The following is a 17,968-nucleotide window of genomic DNA, read 5'->3' on the forward strand; positions in this document are numbered from 1 at the left end:
GTGCAACATCTCAAGAGTAAACCTTTTTTGATAATTACTTTCTTGAGTTAGAATTTTTATGTCATTAAAATCTGGGGTATGTCCTGTTTTTGTGCAGTGTGCTGCAAGGGCTGTTTTTTGCTCTATGGGTTTGTACAGAGCTTTTTGATCCGATTTATGTGCGGATATTCTTGTCTTTAATTTAGTCTTAGTAGTGCCAACATATACCTTTTGTCATACGTTGGACTTGTCTCCCTTACATTTAATGCGGTATACTACGTTGGATTTCTCCTCGTCTTGTATTTTACTTTTTAATTTGCTGAAAAGATTATTCAGCGTGTTTGTGGTTTTAAATGCCAGCTCAAATTTTGTGTTGTCGTAAATGTTAGAATATTTTAATCTTTCTGAAAACCCACGTGTATATGTCATAGTTTTGTATTTCTAAAAGGACATTCTTGCAATGTTATTGGTATAAAAACAATTGATATTTTGAAACAGATAATGTGAATTCAAACGGATTCTACATTCGCCACATATGTGATTTTAAAATTACCAAAAAAATTGTATACTTCGGACTTTATCCGTCATAAGCCAAAAATGATGGAGAGTTTAAAAAATCAACCAAAAGTGTTTTTCTATACTTTTGGTGCCCCCCAAACAAAGGGCTAACTTATAGAAATATCGTAAATAATAATTATTGATTCGATTGAAAGAAATTGTATTATTAATTAGGCACAGCAATTAGATTCGATGCTGATCAACTTTTGCAATAGAATTGGGATTAAGTTATGTATTCTAGTTTTCTTAAAAAGTCTCCCATAGACAAAAATGCCACAACGAACTATTGATAACTTTTTTTTATTAGAAATAATTAATTTTTTGTAAATTTAATTGCTTTATAAAGTCCATGTCAATTTAAATTAACCTAGTTTATTTTCTCAATGTTAACTGCATTTTGTTTTTCAATTTTAGTTTTTCCATTTAATTTCCTAATGGCTCTTTGCTTTTTTAGAATAGATATTTTTAATTTGGTGTGTCCTTGACAATGTTTTCGTTTTTGTCCATCTGAAACCCGTTTTGTAGCGTTCCACTTTCCATTTGCCCAGCTTATACGTGTATTTTACAAACGACCTAGTTGTGAAATTGTTACGTTACAACGAATAAGGGATGAACACTTTTTTTGCACACATAATATTGAATATAAAATAAACTGAAATTTAATTCTTTCTAAATTTGTATATTGAACTCCCACTGACTTTCAGATCGTTATATTATTTTCTCCAAATAGAAATAGAACGAAATTATTTGTGTGTAGGTGTTCAGTTACAGATATTATTGTTGCCTACACAGTTTTTTTTTTTTTTTTGTTTTTTGTTAAATGTCATTTTAAGTGACATGTAAAATTATTGCTCAATAGTTAGGCTAGCTTTCCAGATTCGATGATGATAATAATTTACTTTTTCATTTACATAATTTTTATTTTAATAAATTCAAGTGATATACATATAATTAACAATAGGATATATATTAGGTTGGGAAAAATGAAATCCATTATTTATTTTTTTATACCCTCCACCATAGTATGGAGGGTATATTAATTTTGTTTTTCCGTTTGTAACACTTCGAAATAATCATTTCCGACCCTATAAAGTATATATATTCTTGATCAGCGTAAAATTCTATGACGATATAGCCATGTCCGTCTGTCTGTCTGTTGTAATCACTCTAGCGTCTAAACGAATTGAGATAGATCGCCAAAATTTTGCATAGAGTCGTCCTTTGTCTGCAGGCAGGTCAAGTTCGAAGATGGGCTTTATCGGTCCACGTTTAGGGATAGCTCTCATATAAGGGTACCCCCCAATTTTCGGTATTTTGAGGTTCTTGAGCTCGTTTTTCAACCGAATTCGCTGAAATTCGGTACATTGGGTTCTTATTGGGTACCAAATTTCCCCACTAAAAATTATAAAGATGGGTCCATATTTTCGGATATCCCCCATATAAGGGTACCCCCAATTTTGCGGTATTTTAGGGTTCTTGAGCGCGGTTTTCAACCGAATTCGCTGAAATTCGGTACTTTGAGTTCTTATTGGGTAGCAAATCTCTATACCAAAAATTATAAATATAGGTCAATTTTTTCGGGTAGCCCCCATATAAGGGTACCCCCCAATTTTCGGTATTTTGAGGTTCTTGAGCTCGTTTTTCAACCGAATTCGCTGAAATTCGGTACATTGGGTTCTTATTGGGTACCAAATGTCCACACTAAAAATTATAAATATGGGTCCATATTTTCGGATAGCCCCCATATAAGGGTACCCCCAATTTTGCGGTATTTTAGGGTTCTTGAGCGCGGTTTTCAACCGAATTCGCTGAAATTCGGTACTTTGAGTTCTTATTGGGTAGCAAATTTCTATACTAAAAATTATAAATATAGGTCCACTTTTTCTGGTAGCCACCATATAAGAGTACCTCCCAATTTCCAGTTTTTGGGGGTTTTGACCGGATTTTTTCACAGAATTGGCTGTAATTTAGTAATTTCAGTTATTATTGGGTAGCAAATCTCTCCACAGAAAATTATAAATAGAGGTCAATTTTTTTCGGGTAGTCCCATATAAGGGTACCTGCAATTTTCGATATTTTGTGGTTCTTGAGCGCGTTTTTTAACCGAATTCGCTGAAATTTGGTATTTTGTAGTCGTATATGGTAACAAATCTTCCCACCAAAAATTATTAATATTCACCCCTTTTTAGGGGTAGTCCCCATATAACCCCCTTTTTTATATTAAAATAGTTATATGATTTGTTCCGTGTGTTGCGGTTGGGTAGTCGTTACGGGGAATAGTCAAATTTTACCCTACAAAGATTATTTAGCCATCTTTTGCAAGCATTCCGCCTTCTAAAGGTATTGTGATAAAAGAAACCTCAAACATGACGATAATGAAATATATCGGCAGACATTTAGGCATCTCCTCAATATAGTGATACCTCCTGAAGGAATGAGTTGAGATAAACAATTAAAATATTGGTTTCAATATTGGTATATACCGGTCATTAATTAGGCATAGCCCTCATATAATGATATCCCCAAATATTCACCATTTTCCTACACTATGCAATCAATATTAGTCCCCCTTTAGGCATATAACTTTGTAATCTAAATTACAGTAGTTTGAGGATTTTATACTCTTCCATGCGTTATCAGTATCAGTCCACTTTTTGGATCTTGCAGATTTTAGGAAAAATCCCCATTAAAAATTACTGAAGTTTGTATTTGGTGTACATAATGGTTTACATAAATCGGTTTAAAGAATTATCGGTATATGCCCACTTTTTGGTATGTTCCCTATATTTTCATTGCATGTATCTGTCAGTATAACTATGGTGGAGGGTATCCAAAGTTCGGCCCGGCCGAACTTAACGCTTTTTCGCTTGTTTTTTTTTTTTTTTTTTGTAAATGGTTTAAAACAGTTACGGTCGATTTTTAGCTCCTAGGGGATAATTTCACCGACCTACTTGTGCGAGGTCCATCTTTGACATCAAAAATTCCTGAACGGAATCAACGAAACCAATATTGCACATAATTGGCTGGTACCATATCGGAACCATAAACCCCATTCACAATTTTAGCCGCTTGGCTTGTATTTTCGCCTTTGTCAAAGAAAAACTGTAAAATGTACCGATTTTTCTCTTGGTTCACTTCCATTTTTAACACCGCGTAACACACAACTAAATGCATCAAACAAACCTGTAAGGAAAGTAGTAAAGTCGGGCGGGGCCGACTATATTATAACCTTCACCATAACATCGGACGATACTATATATGTGAGTTATATCTAAATCTGAACCGGTGTTCAGGAAACTTAACACACATCATTCCAGGCCTAATTCATTACTCTTTGCCAAATTTCTTGCAAATCGAAAGATAAATTGGGACTTTGTTGCAGCATTTACATTAAATCGGACGAAAATATATATGGGAGCTATAACTAAATCTGCCCCAATTTTCAGGAAACCTAACACACAGCATTCTATACTTAATTCATTACGCTGTGCCAAATTTCGTGCAAATCGAAAGATATATAGGGACTTTGGTGCACCATTTACATTAAATCGGACGAAAATATATATGGGAGCTATATCTAAATCTGAACCGATTTTCACGAAACATAACACATATCATTCCAGACCTAATTCATTACGCTGTGTCAAATTTCTTGTAAATCGAAAGATATATAGGGACTTTGGTGCACCATTTACATTAAATTTACATTATCTAAATCTGAACCAATTTTTCCCAATTTCAATAGGGTTCGTCCTTGGACCAAAAAGATGAGCTGTGCCAAATTTTATACAATTCGGAAAATAACTGCGACCTGTACTTTGTTTACATTTTAACATGGACAGACGGACGGACAGACGGAGATGAATACATCGACTCAGAAAGTGATTCTATGTATATTCTCAAAAGGAACCATGAGTCTAACTCTTTTCCATTTTCCTGTTACAAACATATACACAAAGACATAATACCCTGTACCACAGTGTGGTGAAGTGTATAAAAATTAGAATATTTGAAAATTGTTTTTTAATTGTGATTTTTAGCATTTTGTTAAATAAAAATGATTATTTAAATTGCTAAGTCAAATAAACTTTTTCTGGCCCAGGTAGTAATTTACACAATTGTGTATTTTCAACTACAATGCATCCCACCTTAGGAAAACATTTAATAATATAACAAAAAACTTAACTGCACCCATAACCCACAAATGTCTTTGTTTAACATTTGATGTAGAAAATAGATATAAAATAACAATAATTAATTAGATATACAACAACTTTTACCCAAAATGCATTGAATTTCTAATAACACCCACCTAATGTAGTGAAAATAAGTTGATCCCCATATGGTCATCACCGCCCACTGGCAATTTAAATATATCTCGAAATAATGCAATTTTCTATTGTATTGATAAGGAATGGTGATGATGATGATGCTTCTAATCGGAATTTGACACAAGATGATGAGCTGATTGAATTTCATTCAGTCATTCATTCATTTACACGTTCAATTGTATTTGGGTGTTAATCTGTACGTAATTATTAACAAATATTTTCAAGTCACACTCTGTTGCCTTTATTCACAAAAGCTTATTGTAATATTTTAATTAGATACAATTATATTTTAATTTGTAATATTTAATTGAAATTGTATTGTTATACAGAACAATAATATAATTACTATTGAATAGATATTAGTTTTGGCCAGCAATTTTATTATAATAAAGAAATATTTATTGGAAATAAATAGAAATGTAGTGAAGAAGGGATTTATGAAAATAACAGAAATTGATATGACTCTAATCCTTTTTGTGTGCTATTTAAAATGCTATAAATAAATAAAAAAAGCTCTGGCACATACAGCCGCAGCTCGTCTCTATTAGAATTTAAGACACGATTTTGCTTGCTTAGCCTAATTTCAAACGCAACATTCTTATCAACACTCTTATTTATTCTAATAACAGAATTGAATAGGTAATTTATTCCCTTAAGGTAATTTATTTGGCCCAAGGATCCCTATTAAAATTTGTGCAAATTCGTTCAGATTTAGATGTAGCTGTCATATATAGTTTCACCCGATTTTACAATGTTTCACCACAGACCCAATTTTTGTCCCATTGAGAGTCTAGAATGACGTGTTAAGTTTCATTGAATTTTTTTTTTGTTTCATATTTAGGTACATTTTTCGCTTGCTTTATTAGAGTAGATATTTAAACTTTATTGTGTCCTTGACAATGTTTTTTTTTATCCATTTGAAACCCGTTTTGTAGCGTTCCATTTTCTATTTTCCCAACTTTTATATGTATTTTACAAACGACCTAGTTGTGAAATTTTTACGATACGACGATGAAGGGAGGAGCACTTTTGCACACGTTTTATTGAATACAATATGGATCCAAATTAAATTCTTTCTAAATTTTGTATATTGAACTCCCCTGACTATGAAATCATTAAATTATTTTCTCCAAATAGGAAAGAAATGAACTATGCTTAGGTGTTCAGTTACTGGTCGCATTTATGAATCGAAGGAGATGAAATTTGTCTAAAGAAATATATTTGACCTATGAACCCATATTAAAGTTTGTGAAAATCCGTTCAAATATAGACATAGCTCTCCTATATAGTTTCGATCGATTTTACAATATTTCACCAGTTAAAGTTAAGTTTCATTGAAATTGGTTCAGATTTTATGTCAATGGTGCTCAAAGGATCCAATGCCTGTTCTATGGGCATGAAATTTATTGAAGTGGGTATAGAATCATGTTTGTTAAGGGGACCTCCACCATTTTTATACACTTCACCACACTGTGGTACAGGGTATTATGTCTTTGTGCATATGTTTGTAACAGGCAAAAATAAATTTTTTTTCGAGATAGACCCATTGTTCCTTTTGAGAATATGCATAGAATCACTTTCTGAGTCGATTTATGCATGTCCGTCCGTCCGTTTGTTGGTGTTAAATTGTAAACAAAGTACAGGTCGCATTTATGATCCGAATTGGATGAAATTTGGCACAGCTCACTTGTTTGGCCCAAGGACGAACCCTATTGAAATTGGGAAATATCGGTTCAGATCTATATATATCTCACATATATATTTTCGTACGATTTAAGGTAAATGGTTCACCAAAGTCCCTATATATCTTTCGATTTGCACGAAAATTTGTACTAAATTAAGTCTAGAATGATGTCTGCAAAGTTTCGTGAAAAATCGGTTCAGATTTAGATAAAGCTCCCTCATACAGCTTCGCCCGATTTTAGGTAAGTAGTCCACGAAAATCCCTGGAAATCTTTTGATTTGCACGAAATTTGGCACAGCCTAATGAATAAGGTCTAGAATGATGTCTGCAAAGTTTCGTGAATATCGGTTCCGATTTAGATATAGCTCCCATATATAGTTTAGGCCGATTTTAGGGAATTGGAGCACCAAAGTCCCTTATATACCTTTCGATTTTCATGAATTTTGGTATAGGGTACTGAATTAAGTCTAAAATGTTGTTGCTAAGCTTCGTGAAAAGATCCATAGCTAGGCCGATTGACACAACGTACTGGTGTAATATAAATTAGTCTCTGGCAAGTTTCCCCGAAATCGGTTCAGGATACATATGTAGAATATACCCAAAGTGGTGAAGGGTATCATATAGTCGGCCCAGTCCGACTTTACTACTTTCCTTACTGGTTTAACTTTACAAATGTTAAGATTTCAACCGGCTAACTTTCGGTTAATCGACTTTTTGTATTGAAAAGTCTAAAAGTCGACTGTTGATCTTTGAGGAAATGGCAAAGTCGACTTTTCAATACTGTCAGACCTTCCAATGGAATTGTCAAATGGCACCAGACAATATTTTAAGTGGCCTAAGCCAGTAATATTTATTGTAGCTCAAGTATTGTGTTTTAATTGTAAATTTTCCTCGTCTTTTCCGCTATCGTCCATGAAAAACTTACATCTGCTCTATGAGATACTCGATATCCCTCATCTACGTAAAATATAATTAAACTGATATTTAGTCTATAAAAACTTTAATCTGCAATCTGGCCCACATATTACCATCTACATTTTGGCATTGTCATAATGAAGAATATATAAATTTGCCATATTTTCTCCTGATAGATTTTAATCAAATTTACCCTATTTTTAATCATAGCTTTTGATAAAAATGGAAATTTAAGGATGCATATCAAATTTTTGGTTCTTTAATTTCCATTTTTATTAAAAGGCAGAACACCCAAGCGAAACTCCATCCACAGCTTAAATACGATATTGCTAAATGACTATGTAATGTTCATGTAACGTTATTGATGGCATAATGGGTATACTTTTCATTGCATTGTCATTGGTTTTCTGTTTCTGTTTTTTATGAAAATCAGTTTTTAATGAACCGAGTTTTATGAGAGTCATTATTTATGTATTATGTTGCTATAATCCATTTTTTTTCATCATAAAGCCTATATTTTGTTTGGCATCACATGCCGCATAATTTACTGGGAGGGAAGGAGGAGGGTAGCATAATCAATCACAACCTCATTACTGTGGAGAATGACAACAACAAAAAAGTTTGTCAACAACTTTGTCATACTTGTAATGAGAAACTTGTGAAAGTTTTTATAAGTGGTGTTTTTTTCAAATATGGATTTTCAATCGCTTTACCCTTTTCCAGGAAACTTGTTATAGATTTCAATATATGTATGATAAAAAAACTTTTTCGAATTTACAAAGACAGAACTTCAATTAGGAAGATAATGCACTAAAACTTGAAATTTTTCGTATTTGAAGACTATACCTAAAATCCTATGAGCAACATTTTTGTAGAATATTGTGAGAATGAAAATCCGGCTCAATAAATTCGGGACGAAAAGGACACACAATGAATCGAGTTTAAAGGACAAAATAGCTACAAATCAAGATATTATGCTATATCTTCAAGTATAATAGGATCGCCTTTAAAAAATAACCACGTTATATATCCGAACTTTACTTACTTAGCTGGCTTGTTACAGAACGGTTGTTCCATAAGCCGAGCTTAAAAAATATTTCCAAGCGCGTCGGTCTTGTGCGCAAATCCACCAATTTGGAAGACCGCGTTCCGAGATGTTGTTTTCTACTTGGTCTTTTCATCTAATTCGTGGCCTTCCCCTTCTACGGGAACCATCAGTAGGCTCGTTTTTATATGCCTTTTGAGCTGGGGCATTCTCATTCATCCGCACAACATCGGCCCGTAGGTCTTTCGGAGAATTTTTCTTTCAAACACCCCAAGAGCTGCCGCATCTGCTTGCGGGTAGTATCAGCATCTTGTAAAGTGTGAGTTTGGTCTGGCGGGAGGTGACCTTGCTTTTAAGTTGTTTGCTCAGACCATAGTAACATCGGTTGGCCATCACAATTTTTTTCCGAATTTAAAAACTGATGTCATTCGTTTTATTTATGGCGGTACCAAGGTATATAATGTCTTTAACTACCTCGAAGCTGTAGTTCTCAAGTTCCACAGTTGGTCCGAGTCTACTGGACGTCTGGCGCGTTGATACCATCAGCTTGGTCTTCTCGCCGTTTACTGCCAGACCCATTTTGCCAGATTCCTTTTCAATTTGTTCAAAGGTGGCTGTTTCCGCTCGCAATGTTCGACCCATTATATCGATGTCATAGGCGGAGGCTGATCTTGTGCCACTTAAAGTTATAGCCGTATTAGTTTTGCAGGAATGCCGAACGTAGACATGGCTTTAAACACCTCTGAACGGATAGGGCTGTCGAATGCGGCTTTATAGTCCGAACTTTGACCTATGGCGAATTTTTCCTTCTTGGGGTTTCATATACTTTCCAAGGTCCTTCATCCCCAATAGGATTTTTTCGATTTGGTCGCCTCATCTTCCAATAAGGCTTCGTTCACCTCTCTATTATAAGACTTTGGGCTTTAACGATGGCCTTCAGTTCTCATTTATAAAAACTATCATCATTTCACAAAAATATCCTTTAGTTGTATTTTATGGTGTCCATAAAGATTCCCTTGAAATTTATACGAGAGCATAAAATCCTTTTATAGACGTTAATCCCACGCATAAAAAATGTCTTCCCTCATGGATTTGAATAAGGAAGCAATTGTTCAAACCAATCCAATATTGACACATTTCATCCACCATCTTTTTGTATTTAATTTACTTAGGTTGTCTTTCTGTTAATAAAACTTTCCGGGTTCCAATGTTGATTTTATTAACCCAATACACATTTTAAATGACTTAACAATTTTTTTAATTGTTCCTAATCGTTTTAATGTATTTCTTTAGTAGACCTTCTGTTTTTGAAGGATAACAACAGTAAACATACAAATTAAAAAAAACGGAACTTGTGTTCTTATTATAATAATTAAAAGAGACTTTCCTAATGAACCCCTTTTTTCATACAGAACAGAAGATGGATAATCCAATGGACTTGATAAAGGCATTGAGTCAAAAAGAAAAAAACAGGACATCCTTATTTTCAATTCTCTTTTATGACTCTTAACCTGAAAATGTCATTATTTTTTTTTTTTGAGTTTATATTTCTCTTTCTCACTCTCTGTCCCTCACACCTAGCAACAAATTTTTAATTCTTTAGTTCCGTTTTCTTGCATTTGTCGATTGTGCCTTTTGCGCTAACTTTCACTTCAAAATTGCAGTTTTACCTCTTTTGTGAAATTCAAGTACTGCTGAGGCTTGGCATCATTACGAGCAGCAGGACCACTTTAAGACAAGAAAAAAATAATTCTACGATGTCTACTAATTAATAGTTCATTAAGTGTTGCTTTTGTAAAAGCAGTTGTCACAAAAAAAACTTGTTAAATTTTGTTGAGTAGTTGTTTTTTGGGGGGTTTTTTGTGGCCTCCCTTTTGTAGTTTCGTTTAATTACTCATTTTCCATTTTGTTGTTGTATTCTTAATTTTTTTCTCAGGACTCCATGTTTGAATTCCTACACTTTTGAGTTAAACGAATAGGAAACAATTTATTTATTTATTATTATTATATTTTTTGAGGTGGATTTCGTGGATTATCTCAAAAGTTTTTAGAAATAATGCTTGCAGGTCCTTCTAACAGTTTCAAATCATGTAGATGTTTCCAACGAGAAAACCTGAAGAAGATGAATTGAATGAGGTTTTAGATGAAAACTCCTGGGAACCTTTTTTGGATGAAAACCTGAAGCGAAGCCTTTTTTAAACCGACAATAAAATATCATTATTTATCTATTCACCGAGACTCTTGATAGAACTTCTTTTTCGAAAATCCCTAGTATGGAGAGGATAAAATCCTATAATAACTTTTGAGTTTTTCGAGCACCAGATGCTATAATTTTGACAGGGAGTTGGAAATGGGCTTCATGTGTCAAGATGTGTTTTGGATGAATTCGGCATAATTTTCAGGCTGAAATTGATAAGTCCTAACACTCGAGCCTTAATGCAGACTACAGAGTAACGACGATTGTAGAATTAATTTCAATTCCAAAAAATTAATGTCCAATGACCCTGACGGACCATGAATTGAACTGAACGGACCCTAAACTTCGCTAAACAGTCACACGTTGAGGATGTAGTGGATTCTCATCAATAGCTTTTGAGCACACAAGATGTGTTTTGACAGAAACATATAAGCCTTTTCAAGAGTCAAAGGTACCAAGTCTCTCAAAATTTTTGTGATATAATCGAACCTACACTGATTAAAGAATTACAAAATTTCAAGTGTGAACTCTTGAAGATATATCCGATTTATTGTGTCAGCATCTAGTGACGGCTGAAGGGCTTCTCAAACTTTAAACGCGTTTTTCTCTAAATTTTTTTTTGCGAGTGGCGGGCACGATAACTCGAAAACGAATAATCCAATCGGTTCCAAATTTTGCAACGTTTCTCTGGGAGTGTATAGTTCTCGCATTTTGTCTTATCTATAACTTTGTTTTTGGTAAAAAATGGAGGTCCACCATTTTGTTAATTTTAGAGCAAATAAATTAAGGACAAAATGGACACACAAGGAATCGAGTTAGAAGGACGAACTGTTCTACATAGAAATTCTTCTAAATGTAATTTCAAATAATACAAAATGGACACACAAGAAATTCTTCTAAATGTAATTTCGAAAAATACATACAATTTCTACAAATCAAGCTATTTCTTCATGTATAATAGGGTCATCAACTAAAAAATGAACATGTCATAGGTCTGAATTTCATCCCCGATAAGAATTTTCCCCCGCCCAGACCACGACCTCGATTATTGGCCTTTGTAGAATTAATTTTCAAAAGGGTAAGGTCCAATGACCCTGACGGACCATAAATCGATTCTTAGCTATAAACAAGCCTATATAATGTTTAAAAATGGAATATCCAATTTTATACATACATTGTAAGTTGTAATATTTTTTCCAAGCCTGAAGAGCAGACCCATCGGGGTTGTCTTCTCGGTACTCCTCAAAATTTTGAAAATTCGTAAATCCAATATCAAGCGATTCGATCCAAATTTTGCACCTCGTAATATTTTTACTAAACCTATACCAAGTCCGAAGATTGGACCCCTAGATCCACCTCTTCTGGTACATCTCCCACAATGTGTCAACATTATGAAAAATGTTTGAATTTCAAAGGAATCTAATTGGAGTATCCGATTAGATCCTTTAAATGTAAATCGTATATATTTTTTTTCAAACCTAGATGAAGTCCGAATTTGGGACACATAGTATCACTCTTTCTGGTACATCCCCTAAAGGGAAATGGGCTGATTGGCTCCTTCTAGTACATCCTCCATCAAGCTATTGGAACATCCAATTTTTTCTTTTAACTGCACATATACATATTTTGTTCCACCCCAGATCAAGACCCCAAAGAGTCAATATTTTGAAAACTTGTAAATTTCATATGAAAATAATTCACCTTAATTTTTATACTAGTCATACATTTAGTGCATCAATCGGATATACAGGTCCATGATCTGAGGTACCTCCCCAGTTGCCCATTTTTTCTTTTTCAACTGTCGAAGAAAAAAATCTTTAAAAGTGACTGCTGCCGAAATAGAGGACTATACAATATAACACTTATTATTTGAAGATTTTGGTTTCATCGAGGATTAATATTTTTCCTAATATAGGTCCATATTTTGTTATAGCCGTCCACCATATTTCTACAGTTTAAATTTTCGATTTGATTTCAAAATTTTCAAACGGAGGCAGCCGAGTGGATCGTAAAACTGAGTATTTTTTTTTTTTTTGATAATTATCGGGCGGGATATATGATGGAGTGTCTAAGAGAAGAAACGTGTATCAGCATTTTTTATACCCTCCACCATAGTATGGAGGGTATATTAATTTTGATTTTCCGTTTGTAACTCATCGAAATAATAATTTCCAACCCCATAAGGTATATATATATATATATATATATATAAACGAATAGAGATAGATCGCCAAAATTTTGCATAGAGTCGTCTTATGTCTGCATGCAGGTCAAGTTCGAAGATGGGCTTTATCGTTTAGACATAGCTCCCATATAAGGATATCCCCCAATTTGTGGTTCTTGAGCACGTTCTTCAAGCGAATTCGCTGAAATTTGCTACACTGGGTTCCTATTGGGTACTACATTTCTCCACAAAAAAATATAAATACAGGTCCACTTTTGCTAGTACCCCCATATAGCGGTACCTCCTTATTTTCAGTATTTTGGGGGTTTTGATCATATTTTTCCGCCGAATTAGCTGTAATTTAGTATTTAGAGTTAATGAAAGGTACCATATCTCTCTACAAAAAATTATGAATATAGGCCCATTTTTTCGGATAGCCCCCATATAAGGGTACCCCAATTTTCGGTATTTTGGGGTTCTTGAGCGCGTTTTTCAACCGAATTTGCTGCAATTTGGTATTTTGTAGTCGTATATGGTAACAAATCTCCCTACCAAAAATTATTAATATTCGCCCCGTTTTTGGGGTAGTCCCCATATAACCCCCTATTTTATATTAAAATAGTTATCTGATTTCTTACGCGTTTTGAGTTTAGTTCTAAGAATCAGTTGTAATAATTTCAACTGCGGAGGATAGCGAGATAAAAAATTAGAACGTAAGGTTCGATAATGAACTATTGCCGCATTTAGACCAAGCCCCTGTGTGGGAGTTCCAGAAGGAGTGGACCGATATTCCCCAACTTCGAATATGAACTAAGTTTGGAAGAAGTAATAATATGGGCAAACTTTGGATGGAATCTATATTTTCTGAAACGGAAACATGGGGTCTATAACAACTATTTCGATGAGACACATTTTCACCGTGTTAAGGTATATACACCCTCATTAGCCATAAGGCTGAGGGTATAATCATCCATTAAAAATTTCTGAAATTTGTATTATGGTTTACATAATCCGTTTTTAGAAATGTCGGTATAGGTCCACTTTTTGGTATGTTCCCTATATTTACATTTGTAGTACCTATCAGTATATCTATGGTGGTCGAACTTAACGCTTTTTTCACTTGTTTTTTTTTAAGTTTGCATCGGGAGGTAACCTAAAAAGTCATGGCAATATTTCCCATTTTTAAGACATTTGAAAATATTCGTCATTAGGTTTGAGAATTGAAAGGGGAAAATGTGTTTCGACATCGGAATTGTTATGTGTAAATAAAATAGAGTTAAAATTTTGAATGGTAATTTATGCTGGTACTTAAGTGTTATAGTTCATGCCATGTAGTAACCTTTGCTATCCCACTATTTGTTATTTTTTTTGTTGCTAAATGCCTTAGAGCCACAGTAGTGCTGTTCTGTAGATTTCTACCCCTGTCCAACAAGAAAAATACCATTTCAAAATGTAGAACAAATGCTGAAAACAAAACATTTTTTATTATTTTCTTCTATTTTTTATAACGTAATATTTTATTTAGTTATTATTGAGTTATTTTAAACTAATTATTGTTTATATTGTTATTAATTTGAAAGAGTTTCTTAACACACAATTACAATTTAATTACCAATAAATAAAATATTTTAAGCGAAAACGTTATGTATATGATTTTAAGAAAATATTAAGAAAAACTACTTGGCTTGAAATGTGTACAGAAATAAAAATGTTGTGTTGCGTTCTCGTTACTTTTGTTATTTATCGTTCAATTCTATTTTGAGATAATACGAAAGCGACTTCTTGTTCCAGTTGCAATTGCTGTTCGTTGGTTCGTTATATTTTTTTCTTTGAAATAATTACAAAAAATTCTTACCATTCACCTTTTTTAGAATAAAAAAAAGCAGTGCTAAAAGCAATTAAAAAATTTTAATATTATTTAAAAGCAAAAGCGTTGCGTTCGTTTTTAGTTTCGTTTCTTTTTACAATGTTTATTTTTTTTTCAAAAACAGAAATGTTATCGTTAAGGTTTAACCGTTACCACGTTTACCGTTAAAGCGTTTGTTGAGGTTTTCTTTCGTTTGTTCGTTATTTCACCACCCAACCACATTTTGAAACGTTGCCACAAAACAAAAACAAAAAAGAAGCGTTGTAAAAATTTATTTATTTTTTTGATTTTGTTTGTGTTGCGTTTATTTTCTTCGTTTTCGTTCCGTTTTTATCTAAAAGATATACTGATGTTGCCAATTTGGTTGGTTTGGTTTGATTCTGTACTTAATTACCAGTTTCAGTTGAGTTCTATGGTTCATACTTACCCAGAGATTTTGTGAAAGAAAAAAAAATGAACAAGCACCCAGTTTCTTATGATTTTTTTCTTTCTTATTTGAATAAATGTTTGTCTTTTGCAAAGTTTAAAAAATAGGAAATATGTTATTAATTTGAATTGTTTTTTTTTTCTTCGTTTTTTGTATGCTGTTTCTTCCAATTTGCTTGAAAATCCGTCCATCATCAACAGGGCGAATGTGTTGTACTGAGGGATCGTAAACTGAATATAGCACCAGCCATCAAAAAACAGGTAAGTCAATATTTTAATATTTAAACGAAAAAATAATATAATATTTTAAAATCTACCGAATTTTTATATAAAGTATTTTATTGTAAAATTAATTGGTTCGTTAAAGGAGTCATTTTACTCATTGAGCGTCAAAACAGTAATTTTTTTCTTGCCTTTTTTTAAATATCTAGAAAATTCTCTTTTTGAATATTTGTTCATCAAAAAAAAAAAAAAAAATTCACACGAACCGTTCGACTCGATATATTCTATTCTTCCTGAATTTAAAAATTACCCAGGGACCATGAAAACGATTTTGGGGCTTACACCAAAATGATATGTCTTAAAATTGTTTAATGAAGGGAACAGTTCCTAAATGTTATGCATTGTACAGAAATCTAAACCTGCAGAGTACTTTTATGGCCCGAAATTACTGCTGAGGGAGGCGGGTAATATTATGGCTCTTGTAAATCAAGCTGCTGCAACTTCTACTATGTACCGAATTGGCTCGAAGGAAGAGTTCAAAAAGAGAATGTCACCTCAAAAAATACATGTTTGAAGCGGAATTGTATCGCGGAATGCCTGCTTCGAACACTTTTGGTTCGTGTCAGGATCAGGGATGGTCTGCGTGACGAATTTTTAGGTTTTTGACTGTCAAAATGGTGTAAACGTCGAAAACGTCATATACCTGTATAAAATGTAATAAATGTAGTAAACGTCATTTATTTCAATATTATCAGCATATAAGTTATACAGTTATTTTCAAGAATATATATTATTTTTACATATATCGGACTATTCCTTGCTAGAACTGATAAAAATTTCTAATTTTTTTTGAGAAGAAAATTTTCAATTTTTTTAGGGATTTTAGTAAAGCATGCGTAATTTCCAAATTGAATAATGGAAATAGCTATTTTGTCAAAAACCTAATGGATTTGGGTAGGTTTTCGACGTTTCTGACGTATGTATTATACGTCGGAAATGTATGTCATTTACGTCACTGTTTCTGCCAGGCCATCTCTGGTCAGGATAGAAAGAAACCCCGGAACGGTGGAGTTTGCCACAGTTGCATTCTCCACAGATCTCTGTGATTCAATGAATGTAGGAATGGATGCATTTTTTAAGGTTGTTCTGGACATATAAGTAGTGCGATACGAGGTATGGTGGGTATCAGTCATAGTATTTGAATACGAAACACCGCCTCCTCAACATTAATATACGCAGCATTTCACTATTGGATTTCAATAACCCCACGAGTTATGGAATTATTAATTTCACTGTGAGTGACAGTGCACCCACAAAGATAATGCCACCTAACCTGGTAAATCGTTACTTCTCATTTTATAGACCACCTCCTCCACATTATTGTACCAAGGCTATCAGACTTTATATGGAAAAACAGCTTGGCCAGGATTCAAAGAAATTTCCAATCGCTGCATCACTTCATAGAGCTGCCAAGCGTCTCTGATAATTTGGTGGAAACATTTCTAGACAAAATTTCCCAGCAAAGGCGACGATATTAACCAATGAAGGAAGGGGACGAGCTTCGTCATACGACCCCTAAAGATTCAAAGCTGAGAGAACTTACTCATGAAGTCAGCAGACTAATATGGGAGGATAAATAAAAGAAAAGTAGCAGACCACCAACAGTGAGCAATGGTTAAGTCACTCTCGAACCGTGATAGGGAGGACGATAGAACGACTGCCAAATTAAACGACAGGGCGAGTGAGTTTCCTTGTGGAAGAGCACTCCGAATAAGTATAATTTGCTAATGATGCAATCAAGTTGTGCATAAACAGCTGACTGAATCCACAGTCATGTATTTAACATCAGTCAACAATTTTTCCTTAGCCCCCCACATAATTTCTGAAGCCTGGAATGAAGGCGGGGTATTCCCGCTTCTAAAGTCTGGGAAGTATGCCAACAGAGATAAATCTGTCGCCTATAGCAAAACAACTTGTGTTGCATCTCAAACCATGGATGAAAAATTATTTCCCGTAGATCATTTTCCGCACATATCATAGGAGGACTGTTGATCTAACGAAAATCGTGGATGGCGTTAACAGAGAATATATGCTAATAAATTCAGAAAATCGAAGATTTGAAGATTGTTCCACAATCAATAAAAACGACATAGACTAAGCTGCAGATATGGAGATTCCACTTTTCAAGGCATCTACGATATAATTCTCAGCACTTTAGACGCTGACAAGGATGTTTTTGATTTAGTACGTGATTGGCTGTTATCGTCGGATTCATCTCAGTCATTGAATTATGTAAGGACTTCTTCCGCCCATTCTCGTCATATGAGATCTTCATGATATATAAAGAGAACCTCTAGATCAATAGGCCTATCAGGCAGACTAATAAAATAAATACAGTTGCAGTCGCCAACGAACCCACTAAAGTCCTACCGGATACTTAATAAATGTCCAACATATGGACTAGGATCTGACCATACGTTACAACCACTTAACTACCTAGCTAAATCCACTCACTTGTCTCCCAATTCATTATGGAGGCAGTCCATACAGTTTGCCACCTTTGGACACAGACGAGTCATA

At 33.9% G+C, this 17,968-nt stretch overlaps 1 protein-coding gene across 2 annotated transcripts in view; it reads left to right on the forward strand.

Moving 5' to 3' along the window:
- LOC133329217 (protein boule) overlaps nt 1-17,968 on the forward strand; it is a 41,869-nt gene that overhangs the window by 11,240 nt on the left and 12,661 nt on the right. For both annotated transcript variants that reach the window (XM_061537720.1, XM_061537713.1), the window contains exon 3: nt 15,368-15,427. In XM_061537720.1, coding sequence (XP_061393704.1) covers nt 15,368-15,427 — 60 coding nt within the window. The remainder of the gene's footprint in view (nt 1-15,367; nt 15,428-17,968) is intronic.

The sequence above is a fragment of the Musca vetustissima genome, unplaced genomic scaffold (genome assembly GCF_032173495.1).
Source record: "Musca vetustissima isolate MV318-11 ecotype Yass unplaced genomic scaffold, APGP_CSIRO_Mvet_v1 utg611, whole genome shotgun sequence".
Classification (NCBI taxonomy): Eukaryota; Metazoa; Arthropoda; class Insecta; order Diptera; family Muscidae; genus Musca; species Musca vetustissima.